This window comes from Limanda limanda, chromosome 23 (genome assembly GCF_963576545.1).
Source record: "Limanda limanda chromosome 23, fLimLim1.1, whole genome shotgun sequence".
NCBI lineage: Eukaryota > Metazoa > Chordata > Actinopteri > Pleuronectiformes > Pleuronectidae > Limanda > Limanda limanda.
Genome location: NC_083658.1, coordinates 3,737,100 through 3,757,941, shown reverse-complemented (window position 1 = coordinate 3,757,941; position 20,842 = coordinate 3,737,100). Strand labels below are relative to the sequence as shown.

Genomic DNA, 20,842 nt, shown 5'->3' with positions numbered 1-20,842 from the left:
GCAGAGCAGAGCCGGACGCTGGAAAGTTTGTTCTTGACTTTGGAAAACAGCAGTTGGAAAAACAACAACACCAGATTCATTATCTAGCTTTTTTTTTTTTATCGTGTATCATTATCTTCTACAGCAATGGGAGATTGTCCGAGAACAGCCAATGCTCAGATTCAAATTTCAATTTGTCTTCTAATGATTTTGTAAGGATATCGAATCCTTAAATGTAGAAAGAGAAAGTCGACTTTTTTTGATTCATTCATTCAACTTTAACTTGCCCGGACATACCAACTCACTGCCCTGCCGTTAAACTTTGGATTCTAACCTATGATTTCAACTCAAAGTCAGACTTTGCAGTCAACTTAGCTTTGCTTCATCCCCTCGTAGAGGCTCAATCCAAATTAGGCAACTGAGACTTACAGGCAGCCCTGGTGGGAGGAGCTACAGGCCGACCTGTGTGAACATTAGGGTTACAGCTGCCCACCTTGTGCTCTTCCACTTGGTGCTTGATGTCTTCCAGGTCCGGGCCCAGAGGCTGAGCCCCCATCCTCTTGATCCGTCCCTCCGTCACGTCCAACCAATCCATGAGCTGCTGCAGCTGCTGGTGCTGTAGGTCCATCAGGACCTCGTGGAGTCTGGGAGGGAGAGGAAGGTCATTGAGCTGTCAATCACACGTCTCAACCGTGGGGTTAACCTTTGACATTAACAGAGCCTAGGACAGTTCAGTTGAAGGTTTGGTTAAACACCCTCAAACAGTGATGGTTTAATGCTGATTTCACTGGTAGAACTGGTCAAGGCATCTTTTCTCTTCTCCTGTTCACCACTCCATTACAACAGTCCCTTGTTGTCTTGTGGTATTTGGTAGTCAAGGCCATGTCTTCATAGCCTTGTGCTTGAATCAACAAGATTATCATAGAAGATAGCTGAACAGTTAATTAAATTTGACTCTGTGTCAGTTATCATCTGATCCACTGTAATTAGAAAGGCCGCTGTTCGTTGTATCCATGAATGTTTGCTACTCTGCCGGGATCTTCATTTACTGTGTAAAAAGTGATGGAAGTTTATTTATAGGCCTCAAATAAGTCAAATTGTAAGTGGACACAATTTCAGTAAAGTGTGAAGCCAAATCACAGCCAAGCTCTGATTAACCACCATTATCTATTTTATACTTAAAAACCCGGCATGTTGTGCAAAACCTAATATTTAGTAGCTCCCTGACGTGAAGTTTAGATGGGAAGGCATAAGTATTCATATTTCAGATGACATTGGGGACTTTGCAGTTCATTGTTGTATTAATTACTTTATCGAGTGTGCATGTACCTGGTCTGTCTCTCCATGCTCGCCACTCTCAGGTGCTCCCAGCGCGAGTTCAGGAGGTTCATCTGCTCCCTGACCTCCGAGTCCTCATCGTCGCTCAGATTCCCCTCGGACAGCAGGGCGGCGCCCGCCCGGAGGACCCGCCCCACGCTGCCCTGGTGGCTGGTCAGCTCCACCATGTAGCCCTGGTGGGAGACAGACACACACATTTCACACTTCACTCCTCCCACTCAATGAAGTATAGTCCCACCCCTCACTTTGGTGCTAAGCCTATTTCCTCTGACCACTTAACTCTTCTAATGTTCTTCTCGGGTCTTGGATGTAAAAACAGTTAGGGTTAATTTCATTTTGAGAGAATAAAAGTCATTACTAAGCCAGTCTTTGTGTGAAGCCACATCCATCAGAGTTAATTTAACACTTACAGTTCTCTTTAGCAGTTTATTAGCTCTGCAAGTGGACAAACAACTTCAGACTCCACACATCAGCAGCGTGGACCTTTCTGACACGTCTGCTCGCCTTCCACCAATGAACAGCAATTTGTTTTTTTGGTGATTTTCCAGCCTGGTCCCTGCTCTGCCTTGTATCTCATTTGTGTGGAACTGCTCTGCCGAAACTTAACAACAACAAATAATTGAGTTTTTGTCTCAATGAGATTTTGAAGAGGTTCTCCAGTAATTAAGTAGTGCGCTCTCATAAAGTTGTTGGACCTCTGAGAAAAATGGTATTAATTTCTACAAAACCTCTTGATGCTACATATTCATCTTTCACAGGATCGTCCTTGGGTAATAATCAAAAAGTCCACGCAATCAGTTTGTGATATATCTGATTTTACCCTGTTAAAATCAGTGTGTAGTTATTAGTGTAGATACTTTTCAATTTGAAAAGCTCATTCAGATCCACAGGAGAATTCTGCCACAGGCCAACTCGTACATCGTCTGCAGAGTAAACTTTGTGTTTTAAAGTGGAGCGGCCCTTCAGTATGTAAATGAACAACCACTTGGCAAACATTCACTTCAAATGAGACAGTTTAAGTATGAGTCATAAAAAAGGAATTTGAATAAAACTGGACAAATCAAAGAAAGACTGAAAGAAAGAAAACATTTTATGTAAAAGAAGCAAAACAAGGTCATTACCAAGTATTTAATGAGCTGAAGATTATAAGAACATAGTAACAGTAAAAAGATAGTTTTACTATTTTAGGTGGTTAAAAATAATTTGGATAAAAATGTAAGAAAGCAAAACATCACCATCTTCAGCATATTAATACTCATTGTTATAGATATATCAGCTCAGATAAGTCATTATGAGAGAATATTTTACATTGACACCGCCTAAATGTTTGTGTGACTATTTGCATTGAACATCTTCCCTGCTCCAGCTCTCACCTCATGTGTGTGAAACTGATCCTTCACTTCCTCCACATGGCTGGAGATGGAAGGCTGGCCCTGAAGTCCGTCTTCAGCCGACAGCAGCCACGTCAGCACCTTAAAGTACAAGGTGGAATTAATATAACACTATATTATACACAATATATACATTAGGTTTTAGGATATACACATTTCTTATTGCTGACAGTAAGAAAAATGCAGAAACCACCAGACTGATCATTTAACAGAAGTTAACGAGGGCATCTACCTTATTTAATCTTCTGACTTTTGAATCTAATCTGACCGTACCTCCTCCAGTGCAGCTTGGTAGCTCTCCAGGCTGGTGGAGCCTGGAGGAAGTGGACTCAGGCCCCGCTGCAGCTCCTCCTGGCTGGGCGTCAGGAACTGGTGAGAGGAAGGGATGGATGGGATATAAAGGGGCAGAGATGGAACGGGATAATGGAGGGTAGCGTGAGGAGAAACAGAGGGATGGATGTCGTCAGGGTTAGAAAAGGTGTTGAGACGTTAAGGGAAGGAAATGAGGAGATGAAACGAGGGGGGAAGAGGGCAGGGCGGCAGGGAGATGAGCAGAAAACCGACATCGTGAAAGATAGGTGGAAGATGGAGAAGATAGAGGGAGATGAGGAGAGGCCTGTTAGTGTCCGCCATTCCCGGTACTGACAAGCAGTCCTGGCCTTTGTCCAACCTTAACAACTTGTCCTCATTCTCTGTGGGTCTCTCCCTCGCTCTCGCTCTCTCGCTCTCTTTCTCTCCATATCTCTCTTTGTGTGCCTGCTGCTAATCTGGACACTAATAACTTCTCTCTTGTTATCTCGCCTCTGTGCTCCCCTTCCCTGTCTATTCTTCACTCTGGTAATAAGGTCCTGAAAAGATACACAAGGCCCATCCGCAGAGCAAGTGTCCAGCCGCAGTCAGCGACCCTCTCTCTCTCTTCTGAAGTAAAAGTATGTCCAGTTTTGTCTGATGCTACAGCTTAAAATGCTTTTAGATATAAAACAAATACTGCATACTAACAGTTTAAAACACTGGATGATCTGTATTCTCTATAGAAGAAAATGGATTTCCACGTCCAGTAAGGGACTAAAACTAAAAACTCAAAAGTGGGAGACACAGAGGTTTTTATGCTAAACTCTGCTCCACACCCTGAGTTTCAAAGAACAGTGGGAGTGCTTGAACAAAGCTTATCTGAAAAATTATCTTTTCTTATTTTGATGCCTTTAAGGTGCCAGCCAAGTTAAGTCGAGCACCCTGCTGGTACATATTTGACACAGTATTTGAATATATTCAAGTCAGAAAGTCTGAGCAAATTAAAGGGTCCACATTTAGTTGCACGGTGCCAACTTTGAAAACGGAACATTTTGAAATGTCAGGTTCGAATAGGGAGGAAGTATTAAAATAAGTACAAGAGGGGGGTTTTGTTCAGGGCGCAGTGTTCTCTGTGGGGGAGAGGAGCTCCCTTTACCACAGACTCCAGCATTTTCACTTGTCAGAACCTTTACAAACACAAAGGAACTCAAGAGCACGAGAAGAACAAAACATTTTTAAATCAGAAACAACCGAGAAGTGTATAGCTCCTCCTGATTGTATTATTTAAACATTATCACTTATTTAAATAGGCTTGTGATGATGGTCTTATAGACGTTTGCAGGTTTGGTGTAATTCTTCTAGTCAGTGAACTCTTTTTTCCACTTGGCTTCTCATAATTACAATCTAAATCATACGATGTCAACACGTCATCAGTCACGTGTCCACTGCTCCTAAAGGTCTTGGTTCCCTGAGAGTCTTCCAGAGAGAAGTTGCTACAGCGCGTTACTCCCTGTTGTTACACGTTTGCCTCAGTGTGGAATGGATGGAACAAAAGAGATGCGAGGTGTTGATTAATGAGCTGTAGAGGAGCTGGAAGGGGTATTTTTAAACATAAGAGTGAGTCACATCCGCTAATTCCCCTCCTTATATTCTTTAGTCTAGATAAACTAATTGACACCAGTTGTTGATTCACATTGAACAACAGGGGAAAGGATCAATCTTCTTATCTGACCCTCAACAAGACAGAATATGAGCAGGATAAGAATGTTACTGATTGATTACGTTGCTTAAAGGCAAAACAATCACCCACCGCTTTAAGTGTAATTAGTGTCACGTCTGGCTCATGAATTGTTAAAACAATAAAAATAGAAAAGTACATTTCAAACCATGAGTTATAATAAGACACTAAGTGGCTGGAGGGCACAAATATCCAAAAATGTCCAGCTTAGCAAGTCCCACAGTTTCAAAATCGAATCAAATATCGCTTTTCTGACACCAATTCCACTTTTCAACTCGTTTTCAATAATGAAACATATTCAAGTAAGGAAATTGGCTAAATGAACCCATCCTGTTGGAAGTGTACCTTCTGAAGTAAGTTTGCAGGATCACTCATAGACTTATGATGGACATTTTTAGTCAGTGACAGACAAGAGCAGCCAAAACAACATGTGTGCAGCCAGAACATGCAAAGACAGGTGGACGTTTGCCATGGAGTGTTAGCAAGACACGGACCTGATCAGTAACACGCCTCCTCTTTTGCTCGGGCGACTTGACATAGGCAGCCTGGGTGTAGGCATAGCTTTTATAGCGAGGCTGAGGGGAGGGACTCCGCACTCGCCCATGAGCCACACTCACTGTGATCTGAGAGAGAGGGACAGAGAGATAGAGACGGACAGAGGGTGAAGCAGGAGGGGTGGGACACGGGCCAGAAAAGGAGACGAGGAAAGAAAAAAAGAAGCAAAAGAATGCAAAACACAGCGCGAATAAAACGAACCAACAGCCAAATTATACAGAGGCAGGAAAATGCAGAAGGCCAGAAAAAGAGAGCGGAGTTGCACAAAAAGCGAGTGAATGAGAGGCGAGAGAGAGAAGCAGAAAAGAGGAGGAAACAGAAACATAAATAATCACACATGAGCTCTGTTTCCATCCAAATGTCAAGCTCATTTTAGCTGAACTTTGAAAACAGCAGGGGGAAAAAAGAATTGAATACAGATTAGGTGCATTTCAGTCACCTGAGGGTCAGAATAGACATTTCATGAGAAAAATAGAATGTCAAAATTGAATATTGTGCAAGTAGTTAGAAAATGCACTTAGCCTGCTACATAGTGTGAGAGTGACTTTACAAAAGCCCTAGTCCAAGGAGTGATTATATTTGGACTGAATCATTTACTGAAATAATCTATTTATCAAATACTATATTTCCTGGTTAATGCACTGGAGTAGAAGTGTAAGTTTAGTTAAGTTAGTACTAACGAATTAAGTATCTACTGGGTACAGCACCTGAGTAAATGTACATGGTTATGTGCGTTTTCGGCAAAGACACCTGAGTGGAAAACTGAAAAAGAAATGATGGCTTTTGAACTTTGGATGGAAACCCAGCGGTAGATAATGAAGACATGAGAGGGAGACAGAGACAGGGAGAGCAGATGTGTGTGTGTGGACACAATGAGAAACAGACAGTCACAGCACAGAGTCAAAGCGGATGCTGTTGTGGATCCAGCTCGTACATGTCCACCACACCCCCCACCCCCGACCCCATCAGCCTCCCTGACACGCTGCACTTCTCTCTGATGATGTTTGAAAGTCACCAGCTTTAAACTTTGTTCTCTTATTATGGAACAACTCACACCACATTCATCCCGAACCAGCAGCAGATCTGTGGAGCTGCCGTCCTCAGCACTTTATCAGCATCTGACATTTAATGGCCAGCAAACAACATAGTGGTTTCTTTTTTTAGTTGACCTGGTTTCATTAGATCTCAGAATATGTTTTATAACCACGATGCAGAACTTTTTCCAGACATTTTTAAAACTTTGTTTTTAAATTGTTTTGGTTTGGAGATGTTTGGAGACTCCTCTCAAAATCTATTGTTTTCTTCAATATGGCTCACAAATCTAGTTTGCTTTGGCCTGGGGTCGGTTGAGTGCAGCTGTGAGAAAGTACAAGGGGAAAATATTCCACTCAAGTGTAGATGTGCTGCACACTTGATCACTCTCACACCGCAATGTCCGATAAATAATTTATATCCCAGTAATAATCTGCATTCACTTCACATGTCTCCCATGCATGATGAAAAATTCAAAGGCTCCCTAAGTGAAATCCTTCCACTAATGAGTCATTTAGTGTGTGGCAAACACACAAGAGTAGATCAAGCCTTTTGGATGAGGTTAACCGTTGGTTGTACAGCGATAGAACTTTTACTTTCCATTTTATTTGTGGGAAATGTCGAGGATAACCAGTATAAAATACATCTATTGTATATACATATAAAAGTTTTATTAGGAGATGCCGGGCTGCAGCTGGTCGAGGAGGCACATCAGATAACAGCCTAACCCTTTAGCTCGATGATTTTAAAAAGGCACTGAAAATTCATGGGGGGTGTTGGCAAACAAAATCAATAGCAGCTTTACGTGTCTGTTCCGAGAAATGGAAAAAAAAAGTGTGTATAATCCTGTTAAATGTGACGTATAGTGAGCTAACTCCTCCACTTGAAATGATTTATAGCGAAATAATGCTTTCATGATCCTGTGTAATGGTGCGTTGAAAAATCAATCACAACATGTTTCACAAAGTAAGACCTAAGACCCTGAGAGTATTTTTAATAATAACAATAAAAAGCTTTTCTTCCTAAATTTGTGACCGGGAAATAAAAGTTGAATATTCCTATTTATATCAGAAATAGGCTAAATGATGATGAATGGATTTGAATTTTGAGTTAATGTTACACGTATTCTATAGTTGGAGTTGAGCCTCAGTGCAACAAGCCCCGCCCAGCCGACCTTTTGACCCACGCAGCCGTCAAACTGTGTAAGTGTCTGATTTTCAAACAGCTGAGCTCTCGCCTGTTGGACACGCCTCCTTCTCTCTGCAGCAACAAGCTGAACTCCAGTTAATCTGCTCACCACCTTCTATCTCCCTTCCCCCGTCACTGTCTGAGTCTCTGTCTCTCTGTTTTACCCCTCGTTCTACTCCCCTCTCTCTCTTTCAAGGTCGATTATGCGTTTTCCAACCCCCCCCCCCACACTTGCACAGAGCAGACAGCCAGAGGCGACTGGATCAAATGGTTTTTGGCAAACAAACTCACGTGCACATTATTTCCACCTGCTCCGAACACCGGGTGAGTCGGGAAATCTCAGAATGTCACAGATTAACTTTGACTGGTCTTGAACAATGCTCTCAAAGTTTGGATTTACTAAGGTGTACGTTTCTCCTCTCCTCCGTGCTGTGGGTCGGGGGTGCGGTGTTGATGTGAGGAGGTGGTGACGGTGCCGCTGCTGATGACAGATGAGGCGGGAGGCAGATAATAGCTGTTGTCAGGAACTCGGGTTTTCCTGACTTCTCCCTCACACGTCTCAAATGTCTGCTCCATGTCACTCTTCACTTCTGTTCTGTACTTCTTTATCGTTACACTCCCCTGCTCCCTTCCCTCCTTCCCTCTTTATCTTTTCAATTAAATTTACATCTTTCCGCTGCACTTCTCCGTCCGGTTCCCAGCAGTGAAATTCCTGCAGTCTCTCTCCATTTTCAGACAGAGAGCTGATGAAGGAGGGAGACTGAAGTGGCCATTAAACAGAGTGAGATAATAATATTACCAGCCATTACTCCAGGAAGTGCACTCCATCCTACTTTGGCGAGACAGCATTACAATGACCTCTGTTTAACTCAGCTCCAAAGGTCAGAGCTGGTGGATCGAATTTGGGACTTTAGATTTGGTCCATTTATACAGCACATTAATTCCGAGCTTCTGTCTCAATTCAGATGTCAATTTTCATTCAGACGCTCACTAATTCCAGGTACTGACGCAAAGAATGAGATATGTCGGCGGCTCGTTTTCACTGGAAGCAGCCGAGTGCCTGCGTCACTCGGCTTGCCCGGCAGGAGTCTGGGGATCCCTCGGAACAGCCAGGAGGAAGTGAGCGAGGAAAAGAACATCTGCTGCGAAGGCTGCCTCTGAGCCGAGACTCTGAGATGAGTGTGTGGCTCCGAAATGGATAGATAAGTGGATGAACGGACAGATGGATGGCCATTAGATGGATGCTGAATTGAAGTTTCATTTCAAAATAAGGTTTGGGAACATAAACCGCTCTGCTCAGTGCGCACAAGATCTTAAAAGGGTAATTGCTTCAGTGCTACTCTTGCAGGGCGGTTGCTTGGCGTGCCAGAAGAAGCTCGCTGCTTGCCAAACTTAGGTTGGATAATACAGACAGAGCAGACTAAGTAATGCACCAATTAAAAACACATACTTCTACATCATTATATCCCCTTGCTGGTGCAGAATACCTGTTCAAAGCTAATACTTTATTTAAAGTGCTCTTTATGAGCCTTGACATTTCTATTAGAATCTCTAACAGTGGCTGTAGGTTTGAAAAATGAACATAGACTAACTTTTCAACCTTGTCCAAGTGCTGTGACCCTATGTTTTATTCTTTATTTCTTATATTTGAGGAATAAACAAGTAGATTTTCATTTTGTCATTTATTGCTTGTGAATGGAGGGAGTAATACAGCTCACTTTAATGTTTCCAGGCTCGAAAGTGCTTTTAGTTCCTCAGAGCTGGGTTAACATGACTCGCTGCCATCGAGGAAATAAAATCACAACGACTAAAAACAAGCTTTGAGCTTCTCCTGGCTTCTTCACTGCAAACCAGAGGGAAGAGCTGTCAAAGAGCCAAGAACGTTTGACCTTAAACGGACCCTTTTTGTCAAATGCAATTTCAGGAGCAGTAAAGCTGTAGGGATATTGTTTTTAGTCAAATCATTTATCTTTTGCCTTTCTGTGCCAGATTGCCTCGTAATTCCTGCCATCAATTTGTGGTAGTTCTCCTCTTAAGCCTAACTGGTAATTGAAATGGTCGTGATAATCTCCAGGAAACCTCTTCTCAGTTTGCTGTAACAATATGAAGTAATTGTGCTGTCAAACTTTATCCAAGTATAACTCTTCATCTTTTTAACCACTTGTCAGCCTGTGTGGCTGCTGGTTATAACATCTTCCTTTCATTTAATAGAACTACCATGAATGAAGTAGTTCTAAAACTGCCATTGATATCGTTTGACTGCTTGTAGAAATGTGAGATCTAAGTGCCTTCAGAACTCCACTGTTCCCCGACCTTTCCTTTTCCCTCAAAGATTTAAAATCTCTGCCGAATTCCTCAGATTAATTATATTCTTTGTGCTGCTGCTGCACAGTCCTGATTTAAGACAACTCCAAGGACATTTTGAAGCAGGGATCATCTCTTCATCTTCTCAAAAATACTTCAGCAGAGAGTGTGTCCTGTTCACTTGATATCTTGATAAAGGAGCAGGTTGGCAGGAGATAAGGGGATTGAAGTAAATAAGTAATACTACTAAGTGTACTTGAATATTGTTATTTAGGTTTGGGACCATTCTCAGGAACAGAGCAATGAAATGTCAAAGTTAAATGTAAATTATTGTACATGCAAAGTAGTATCTTTTTCCTACATAATAACTGAATGTTGCATATTTCTTTCAGACATTTCAGCATAAGTACAAATATAGCTCCAGTCATTGCACAAGGGTTGGCTTGTGTGCAGAGAACAATGGAACCGCTGCATCTCAGTGGGGAGTTGAAAAGTCATGAAATGAAAGCAGGAAGGAAGTTCTCAGTTCTCACAGACTGTGATATAAGAAGCTTCACCCGTGTGTCTAACCTGCTGAGAGAAGCGCTGCTGGGTCTGGATCTGGTAGTGCTCCTCTGCTGTCGTCCGGCGGATGCTGGCCGCTGTCCCGGGTCTCGGCAGAGTCTCCACCTCCTTGATGGCCTCCATGGAAACGCTTTGGGGAAACACCTGGAAGAGCGACGTCACGTACATGAGGACGCTCTTCTTGTCCGGTCGGGGCACCGCCACATCTGAGGAGCAGAAAGTCATTGTTTACATTGTCCAGAAACGTCATCATAGTACATCTTGGCCCATAACTGCAATGGGTCAACGATACCCACTCACTTCTCAAGCAATACTTTGCAAACAGAGACACAGCAGGAAGGAAGGTAATGCTCTGCTCAGACCATGGAGGTACTTCCAGACAGCAAGTGGGTCTCCATGGGTTTTGGCTGCAGATGTGCCGCTGGAGACTGCATCAGTTCATGATGGGTGAACTTTAATGTGACCATGGCAACCACAGAAACTACAGGGCCGAAAGTTTTGTAGGCCACTGATGACTCATTTAACTGGTATCTGAGCGGATGATGATGATTCACCTCTGATTCAGCAGCAGAGAAAAAGACAGAATCTGTGGGAAAGTCTGATTATCCAGTCTGGAGAAACGACCACTTTGAACCTGTTGCATTAATCGCGTCATGTTGCTCATCACTTTCTCTAGTTGAGCTACAATCATCATTATTCTAGGTGGATAGCGGTTAAACTGAATATCTTTGGCTGTGCAAAACAACATATGAGAAGATGCTAAGTTTAAAATTGCATTTTGAGCTCGGAAACTTGGGCAAGTTTAAACATTTGACATTCCATGCGGGGATAAGAGCATGGCTTCTTCTCAGGTATCTCGCAGCCTGCAGGGTCATGGAGCAGACAGTCATTTGTCTCAGTGTCCACTCACGACTGGAGGCCTCTGTTTGTCCTGCTTTTTTAATTTCCCATAGCATCGCTGTGTGTCAGTCAGCCTGTCTGCCAGGAAGCTTACAGCTAAACCCAGTCCAAGCGAACTCGTCCAACAGGTAGATGAGACGAGGGGCGATTTCAAGACGGGTGGCCAAGAGCCTGGGGCCTGGGCAAAACTAGCACAGACGGATCGCAGCAGATGAATGAGCTTCGTAAGAGCCGGAGACGCAGAGAGAAAGAAGATAAGGAGTAAGTTTAGGTTTAAGCCGAGGGAGAAGCGTCTTGGGGCGAGGGAGGGGAGGAAAAAAACCCTGTTAATAAACTGCTGGTTGTGGGTCTGTGTAGAGCGAGGTTAGCTCACGACTTTAAGAGTAACAAATGGCAGCAAAAAGAAACAAAATACACAAACTGTGCGTTGGCCGTGCACCAAGAAAGTGACTGTGTGTGTGTGAGCTGATGTGAGCCTGAGAGAAATAAACACACAGAGTAATAGTCATATATTTGGGCTGTGGAACGGTGACTTATGAGCATCAGAGAGAAATCTCGGGGTGTTATTGTTTGTCTGAGGAGGACAAACAGCTCCATAAACACAGCCACCATCTGCAGGAGGCTGTCGATGTGCACACGCCTCCCGAACTGCTTCTGATCACTCGCTTTTTCTGTCTAATCTCCATTTTTATCATTTCACCACAGCTCTGCTACGTGTGCACACTAACGATGGATGTCCTGTGTGTGTAACGGAGCTTTCCTGTGTGTGTTTGAGTTGATTGTAAGTGTGTGTTCAGGCATGTCAGTGTGTACAGCATCTGAATGAATGAGCACATACGTGTTTGTTGTTTTCTCTCACATGTTGCTTCAAGGTTATCAGCCTGCTTCTGTTTGTCTGTGTGCGCAGTGATTACATCTAAACATACACTGCGTAGTTTGGATTCAATATTTTCAAAAATTACTCTCTAAAAACAGTTTTGTTTGGTATTTGCTGATATTTATCTTAAAAAATCGTATTCTCCTACCAAACATACACTAGATTATTCCATTCATGACTTGTCCTTGATGCGACATCCCACCTCAGATCAGATGTAACTTCAGAGACAGACAGTTTGGTGGAGAGAAACTTGTCAAACCAATATTCCACACTTTGCTGTGTTTGTTCCGGAGCTATATATGTGACTCCCGAGAAAAAACAATTTGAGAAGTGAGTTGAAACTCTGCAGCTGCGTGAGAGCTTTGACTCCGGGGCTGCAGAAGTGAACAAAGGCTTGAGAGCAAAGGGAAACAATGCCGAGACGAACAAGGAGAGTGGAAAAGGAATTAGAGAGACGCAGACAAAGACGGGATAAACAAAAGGTAGAGACACACAGAGAAAAACAGGTGAGAGAATAAATTAAACCATCAGATCCTCGTTCTAATGCTTTAAGAAAGCAAATGTGTGAATGTTAAATTAATTAGACCATATGTATCAACCAAGTGTGGGGTCAGCTCCATAAGGTTTTAATTTAGAGAGGACACAGTCTGAATCATATCAAAACTGATGAAGGTGTAAAATGAGAGTGCTGTTGTTGAGGAACTCATCTGGGCAGATGTCTAATGGTGCAATATGCTGCGGGATGATCTGAATTTAAATCAATCGCTCGCATTTCCAATCCTCCTCACGCCTTGTTTATTCTGACAAACTTTCTACTTGTCTCAACCAACTATTGTTCCACTGGAGTTTGTATCAGAACTCAGCTTCAGGGCTTCGCCTCAGAACTCAAGGGCACGAACACATCACACCTGAGACGTTTTCAGACACATGAACTCCGGGAAATTCGGACAGTTTCCAGTGTTTTTTCCTTTCCCATAAGAAGAACGTAGCAGGAGATGGTACGGGTCGGATACATCCACAACAACAGGAGATTGTCTGGAGCATTCAGCCGAGGGGGGGCAGCAGCAGGAGGCAGGAAATTACCTTTAAATCCTGCTGCAGAAAACACCTTTTTGCTAACTTTTTTGCATTCTCACATACAGTTCGAACTTAGGGTGAATGTGTGGAAGCATCTGTTTTGTCCACCTCTGGTCATGTTCAGTTCCAGTTTAGCCCTGTGTGGGTGGAATCTAACAAAGCCGCCTCATTTGTTCAGAAGAACTAGGGAATCTGTCGAGTTGCGGTGACAACATAGAGGAGTCTGGCAAAAAATACAAGGTCATCTGGTGTTTCTGTTTATCTCATGATTGCCATGAGAGAGATAAAACGGTTACAGTCATAATTACTTCCAGAGTAGAAGCATCCTGTATTATAACCTCTGTCTGTGTTTTGGTGCCTGATAAGCCTTTAACCCATTAATCTGTTACTCCACGGACCTGGATCATATTTCTGGCTCAGTCTAAACCTGCAAGACCCTGAGCCAGTAGAAAAAAGGTCTGCTGAGTCAGTATCATCTTTTAAATTTAATCTTAAAGTCCTGATTTTGTTCATTTTATCTCAACATCCTCCTCGGAAGAATAAATGAATCCTTTTCACATTAGTTTTATTCATTTTTTAATTGAAATTTGTAAACGATAACTGAGGGTGAGGGTAGACAAATGTTCACTTCCTGTATTAAGTCTAAGAAAAGTCAGATAAACCGTTATTAAGCAGCCCTGTCTCTTACATTGGCTCCTCACTGTACTCCCACCCAACTTTATCTTTATCGACCTCTTTCTGATGAGTGCAGTAAATCTGGATCTGCTGTATGTTCGCACAAACACAACAACACCCCCATTTGTCACACAGAGACAATGTTGCAGTAAACTTTGACCCCGGTCATCTTTACTCACTTTATCCTCTTGCTTTGACAGTTTTGATTAAGAGCCTATAAACTGGTCTGAGGTCAGCGGCAGTCCTGACAGTTAGAGATGCCTCTGTGAGTGTACTTGTTAGGAGGCGTCTATTGTAACTTCTCAGGCAAGTAAAAACACAATGGGAGCTTCATCTTTACCAGTGTTCTTCTCTGAAATTAGCAGTGTTTTAGTGTGCATGTGTGCGACTCTGTGTGTGTGTGTGTGTGTGTGTGTGTGTGTGTTCGTTACCCTCAGGGTCCAGCAGTCTGTCTATGCCCAGGTGTTGTTCTGCCTTACTGAAGGCGTGTTCCAGTCTGTCGATCGCTGACGTCTTCTTCTCCACCGAGCTCCAATCAAAAAGCTCAGGTCTAGAAGAGAAAACAAAACGCTGATCATACTGAACCTGCGTTTTAATTTAGCCCGATGAAGAGAAATACCAAGAATTAGCAGGATCATGTCCCTGGTTGGTCATCGTCTCAGAGCCTCAGTGGAAGTTCTTTATCACATGTTGCATTCCCCTCAGTAAACTGGGCTGACATTTTGCTCATAAAAATGTTTAATGCATTTTATTATATATTGCTCATAGTTAAAGTTTCGCAAAAAAATGAAACACAGTGTAATTGTCCCACTTCAGCTGATGCAGCTAAGTTTATTTCTGGAATTAGGTTCCGGTCAGTCAGCAACCGCTCATCTGCCGTGCAGCGATTCTGAGCTGAACGCACTCAACCCAGTCCGCCATCATTTCCTCAGTGAACAATGGAAGTGGACCCTTATGATGCAGAAGAGCAAGTTCACCTTGTATGTGATTTGATTTTAAATTTGCCAAATGTTCCTTTACTACAGGAGCAACAGGGCAAACGATGCGCAGGGCCGTGCCCTTGGTGTGTGAGATCTCTCCTGCCGCAAGGCGCCTGCTACCAGATGCTACCGAGCCATTATTTAATTCATAATTATATGAGGCCTGAGACCCAAACTCTCCTGGTTATCCACCGAGTCAGATGGAGGTTTTGTATCAAATCTGCAGAGCCATTCATCCATTTATTCATCTGGACGTTCATTTTTTATCCATTAACTGCTTAATTATGTATTTGAGTGCACAGGGCCAGACTGCTGCTGTTCACTCTGTGCCACAGGTCAGAGGGACTAGAGGGGGGGGGGGGGGGGGGGGCAGACGTAGAACAATCAGAAGTCAATTATTTACTGTTTAACTGAAGCTTCTGGCTGCTCTGACTCACTTACAGTTGGCTATTTGCTGGTTGGTTTAACAAGGTGCACAGTGGTGGGTTTTACAGCACCGATCCATCACCACATATCTGGCTTCACTGACACCTGACCTTAAATTTGTGGATGAGCTCAGGACATCCTCACTTCATTTACATTTCAGGACGTTCCCAAATCCGTTCTATGTAGACTGGGTGTCTGGATATATTTACAAAGATTCCCGCTCTGCTTGTTTAGTCTCAGCCACCTAAATACAAGCCTCTGCTACATTACACTACACGCAGAGGCTTTGTCAATATATATGAGGGATAATTACAAAATCTTACTCTGAACAAATAGGCTCATTGGACATTTTAATCATGGCAAAAACAACACTGACAAATAAAATTGAGATTCCTCCATGCGTTACGAGAAGCAACACTAACAGTCCAACTCATTGACGTCCAGTCTACAGCTGATTAGGTTTAAATGAAGACAACTAAACTATGCATTTAGTTGCCACTGTCTGCCACTGTGGCCCTGTCTCCTTCTGAGAGCTCAGTTTAATGGGGTGATTTTACACCTCCAAGTAGATCTTATACAATTTGTGAACAAGATCATAATTTAGGGTTCTTAATAATCCAATAGTTTCTCCCTCTGCACCTCTTTGACTTCCCACTATCTGTCCATTTCATGTCTGTCTATTATTTTATTATCTTCCCTTGTCTCTCTGTATGAACACACACACACACACACACACACGTTGCTGCACTATACCTGTGGCTGTGGATGAGGGCATTGAAGGCCAATCCATCATTCCAGCTGCTGGAGAAGTTAACCACGTTGACCTGAGGACAGAGATAATGGATATTAAAGGGCCAACCGGTGAATGCAGTGTGACAGCCACCATAGAAACACTCTGATCCCAACACTGGCGACAATTTTTATAAGTACTCACTGGATTGAAGACTTATTTTACCTCCAAAATTGATATAGAAATACAGTGACAGAATGCTGTGGCTCAAAATGGATTTCAAATGTAAGATATTAATCTAATCTACATCCCGGTTTGAAGGTGTGCAATAGAGGAGAATATGCTCTGATTTAGAAGAGAGCAAATGTTCCTTACACTGACATATTTGGTCAATTGGATTTTTCTTTCACCCTGAAAATGTATTTTTAGGACAAATTCTCAAGTCTCAGTGTCTTTTAGTTTCACACTCATTAATAATATGATGGCACTAATCCCAGATCTCGTCTCCATTATTTACTGGACCAAAGCCTATCTGTCCATTAGGCTTCATGAAATCTGGTAATAAAGAGTTTAGTGATATCCTGTCACACAGAGAGACTAGAAAAGAAAAGGAAAATGTGTGTAATCCAATAAAAACCACAAAAAAAGAAAGGCAGACAAATGTCACTGCCAGTTATTCAGTGATTTATTGTTGTTTCCTGAAAATACAGGTGAGAGTGCAGAGGAGGAGAACCTGTGGCCTGGGTGTAAAGCTCAGTGAGCACAAGAGGAACCCACCTGAGGATACTGGCGCGTGTTCTGACGAACCCAACTCAGCAGAATCTTCTCACTGTTGGTCTGCTGTAGGCCCGCCATCACATCCTTCATCACATCCTTTACCTGCACACACAGAAAGACACAAATTCAAGCTTCATCCACGTGCGTGAAACAAAGGATTTGAACATGTACACTCTCCATATGAGGCATCATATTCTCTGGATAATTAATTAAGTTGTTGCTGGAGATAAATTGGCCTTTTTAAATGTCTTAGTTTAAGTTATAAATCTTAGCTTGGTGCTAATATGATGCCTGGTGATGTAACAATACAAAAATAAAGAGAGATTTTATAAAAATAACAGCTGCTTTCTAGCAACGTTTTGACACGACCCGTCAGTGGATACGTTGAATTTTCATACATCGGTAACTACACACTGTAGCACACACACACACACACACACACACACTCAGTAGAAGTGCACACAACACAGTCAAAGAACACAAGTGTGTGGATTGTGTTGCAGCGTGCACAAGGTGGATTTTTGGCAGGTTGTGAGTGACAGTTTTAGAGCACTCGTTCAGGGCTCGGAGGGAGAGAGAGAGAGAGCTGTTACACTTTTCACTGGCCGGATGAGCATTATTCATGCAAACCTGACCCACCACTGTTCTATCAGCCACACACGCACACGCACACATGCATGTACAAACACGCACAGACAGACACACAAATGCGAAAGGTGGTTCAGCGTTTCCCTCCTCTGAGCTCCAATTTCCTTATAAACTCAGCTCTCCTCCTCTGCCTCACTGTCCTTGCTGTCTGGACTTTGACACAGACACACACACACACACACACACACACACACACACACACAGAAACGCACACAATCACACCATTTTTTGCAGCCACACAGTGTGACCCAGTGTTAGCAAACTTCCGAGCATTGGCTCGAAAGACAAGTTGAAAAACAGTTGAGTCAAAAAAAAGTCTGAAAAACACTCTCACACACAACGTTTGATTAAACCTGTGAAGAGAGTTCAATGTAATTTGTTGGTGAGGCAAATTCCCAGCAAGGGGACTCATGAGGATCTCTTTCATATCAGTGTGCACACAGACAGACACACACACACACACACAAACAGACACACACGCACACACACACAGAGCTTTGTTAGCAGTTCCTCAAAGAATGTGGCCTGCCAGGTAAAAAAAGGGCTCATTTGGGAGTAGGTCACCGAATGCATTTCCACTTTAATTGGAGGGGCGCTTTGACAAAGACCGCTGTACACACATACTCTACACACTGACAGAGATGAGAACACACACACACACACACACACACACACACACACACACACACACACACAGAGGCGCACTCACAGACTGGCATACGTGCCCACACACAGGCAGAATGATAACCTCCAGGGCATAGCAGGCTTTAACATATTCATAAACTACATACACAGACTCACACTTATTTGCTTCCCACAATCACTCAGCCAACACAAGCATCTCATTACAGACCCGTGTTTTTCTATTAATCGTGTCATTAAGTCTATAACAAAACTAGTTTTATTGCGACATTAGCTTCAATTCAAGTTGGTGTGGAGTGAAATACAGAGATATGTTGTGTTGTACACGACACCGACTCTACATGTTGTTGGTTTTAAACACTGACTCCATCACCAAACACACTTTGAACCTTAAACACAGCTTAGGGAGAGAAGAAGCCAGTAGTGAAGGATGAATATTGCTCTGTGAACTGGAAGGAAGATGAAAAGCAGCGAAGGAAAAGAGCCGGGAGAGTTTGAGACGTAATGAAAAGAAAAACATTAAAGGAAACTTGTAGTGCTGTTTTATGCACTCGCACTTGATGTGGCCAGTGGATGTGCTTTTCTCCGAAGCTATGATGCTGCAAACCTGACCTGTGATTGGAAACTAATGCGAACCACTGACGCACCTTGTTTTTCTGCCCAACATTTGGATCTCTGTGATGTAAAAAATGGACGTCTGCAGTAATATGTGAGTATTTTCTTCACCAACTGACAGAGCAATGTACACAAGCCTCCTATGTCCGAGCTTCTTCAGTCAGTGCATCATGGAAACAGGTGTTAATGGTGTTGATGCAGTTTAGTGAAGAACGTGTGATCATCTCACCAACATGGCTGCAGACAGTGTATCTTCTTAATCTTCGCTATAAAACTCTGTGTTTCCCTTTAAATTGACTCATTTGAACGCAATGTAATTCAATTATACTGTTTAATGGATTTGGCTGAATGAGTCGATACTCATCAAGGTCAAGGCAAATGAAAGAAGGTACCATCTATACAGGCTCAACGCGATGAATAGGTTGCAAATATTTGCTACAATGGGAAATATATGTAGAATTCAAACTGGAGGCTTGAAGGAAAGAACATAATCATGCACACACACACACACACACACACACCTGCCAGTGGAGAATGATGCTCCAGATGAGCCCGAGAATCAGTTTGTGATTCCCATCAACGATGTCTGTCGCTCCGATATTCACCAGTTCAACCTGTGGGGGGGGCGACACGCAGACAGAAAACTCTCATTACACCATTCATTAAACAAGATCTATTTTAAAACAATTGATCATTTTGAATCTAATTGAAATTGCTACCGTTTATTTCAGCTAGAGTCTGTCATGTGATTCTGTTAATGAACATATTACTTTATTTGCTCAGCCTCTTAACTGTGTTTTCACTCTTTGTATTGTTGTCACTGCAGAAAGCATATTTTAAAATGCATTGTGCCTCGTAAATATTGCATATATATATATATATATATATATATATATATATATATATATATATATATATATATATATATATATATATCTCCCTGTTTGCTGACTTTAACTTTAGCATATTTCTTTGTACTTTCATGCAGGCTCACATCAGGATGAAGGGGAAACTGTGTGTGTGTGTGTGTCTGTGTGTGTCTGTGTGTGTGCATACTCACATTGTTCTTCTGCAAGATCTGCAAAGCCCGGTTGACATTGTTGAGTGAGTGAACACGTGTGAATCCTCTCTCCAGCCTCACCTTAACACACACACACACACACACACACACACACACACACACACACACACACACACACACACACACACACACACACACACACACACACACACACAGAGAGAGAGAGAGAGAGAGAGACAGAGGAGATTGTTGTTCCATTAACAGACCTTGCTCAGGGGCGGCCATTACCGCTACAAACAGCCACATTACAATCAAAGTAGTGTGTGTGAGTGTGAGTGTGTGTGTGTATGTGTGTGTGTGTGTGTGTGTTTGAGATAGAAGAAGGGAGAGATGAGGGAAAAGAAGGAATGGAGGTGGGGAAAAGATGAAGAGAAAGACAGAGAAAGACAAAGTGAAAGAAGGAAAGATTGCAACAAGCAGACGAGGTGCAGGAAGTGAAGAGAGCTGGAGGACAATATAAAAACAAGGTAGGAGTAAAAGTTTGATTGACACCGTGGGATGTGCGGGTGTGTGTTTGGCTTAAGTTTGAAACCTTGGCGGCACTTGTCATGTGACATGGCACGGCCGCGTGGCATTCTATCTATTTGGAGAGGATGTTTTCCAAAAGGATTAAAAATAGATGGATCTCCTTCTTCACGCTATCCTCTTCTGATGACTGAGGGCAATATACTGCTTCAGAAATCTGGCACAAGTCTGGTATCTGGTCTGTTTGTGTTTAGATATGTGTGTGTGTGTGTGTATTAATACCAGCTGATGTCCTGACAGCCCCTCCAGCAGCTCCAGCAGGCGTCGTCCATCACACAGGTCTGAGAACAGATCCGCCACGGGTGGTTTCCCTGTCTGAAACACACACAAACATACCATTATCAGCAATTTACCGAATCTAGGAGAATAGATCGACTGCACCGACAGTGATTGTAAATACTTCATCCATGGAAAAGTCAAATGGGCCAGTGTGCGTCTGTTCAATGGCCAAAACAACATGAGATCAATGTGAAGATAGCACTTCACACCCAAGAGGCTTGTTCGTTATC

At 42.8% G+C, this 20,842-nt stretch overlaps 1 protein-coding gene across 1 annotated transcript in view; it reads right to left on the bottom strand.

Annotated features, from left to right (window-relative positions):
• Positions 1–20,842, bottom strand: part of LOC132996975 (dystrophin-like) — a 138,417-nt gene that overhangs the window by 57,138 nt on the left and 60,437 nt on the right. Inside the window, exons 4-14 of the mRNA XM_061067346.1 lie at positions 20,556–20,648; positions 19,249–19,341; positions 16,823–16,924; positions 16,069–16,139; positions 14,341–14,459; positions 10,387–10,586; positions 5,232–5,360; positions 2,982–3,077; positions 2,691–2,789; positions 1,309–1,490; positions 473–623 (exon numbers count right to left, since the gene is read on the bottom strand). Of these exons, the coding sequence (XP_060923329.1) occupies positions 473–623; positions 1,309–1,490; positions 2,691–2,789; positions 2,982–3,077; positions 5,232–5,360; positions 10,387–10,586; positions 14,341–14,459; positions 16,069–16,139; positions 16,823–16,924; positions 19,249–19,341; positions 20,556–20,648 (1,335 nt within the window). The remainder of the gene's footprint in view (positions 1–472; positions 624–1,308; positions 1,491–2,690; positions 2,790–2,981; positions 3,078–5,231; positions 5,361–10,386; positions 10,587–14,340; positions 14,460–16,068; positions 16,140–16,822; positions 16,925–19,248; positions 19,342–20,555; positions 20,649–20,842) is intronic.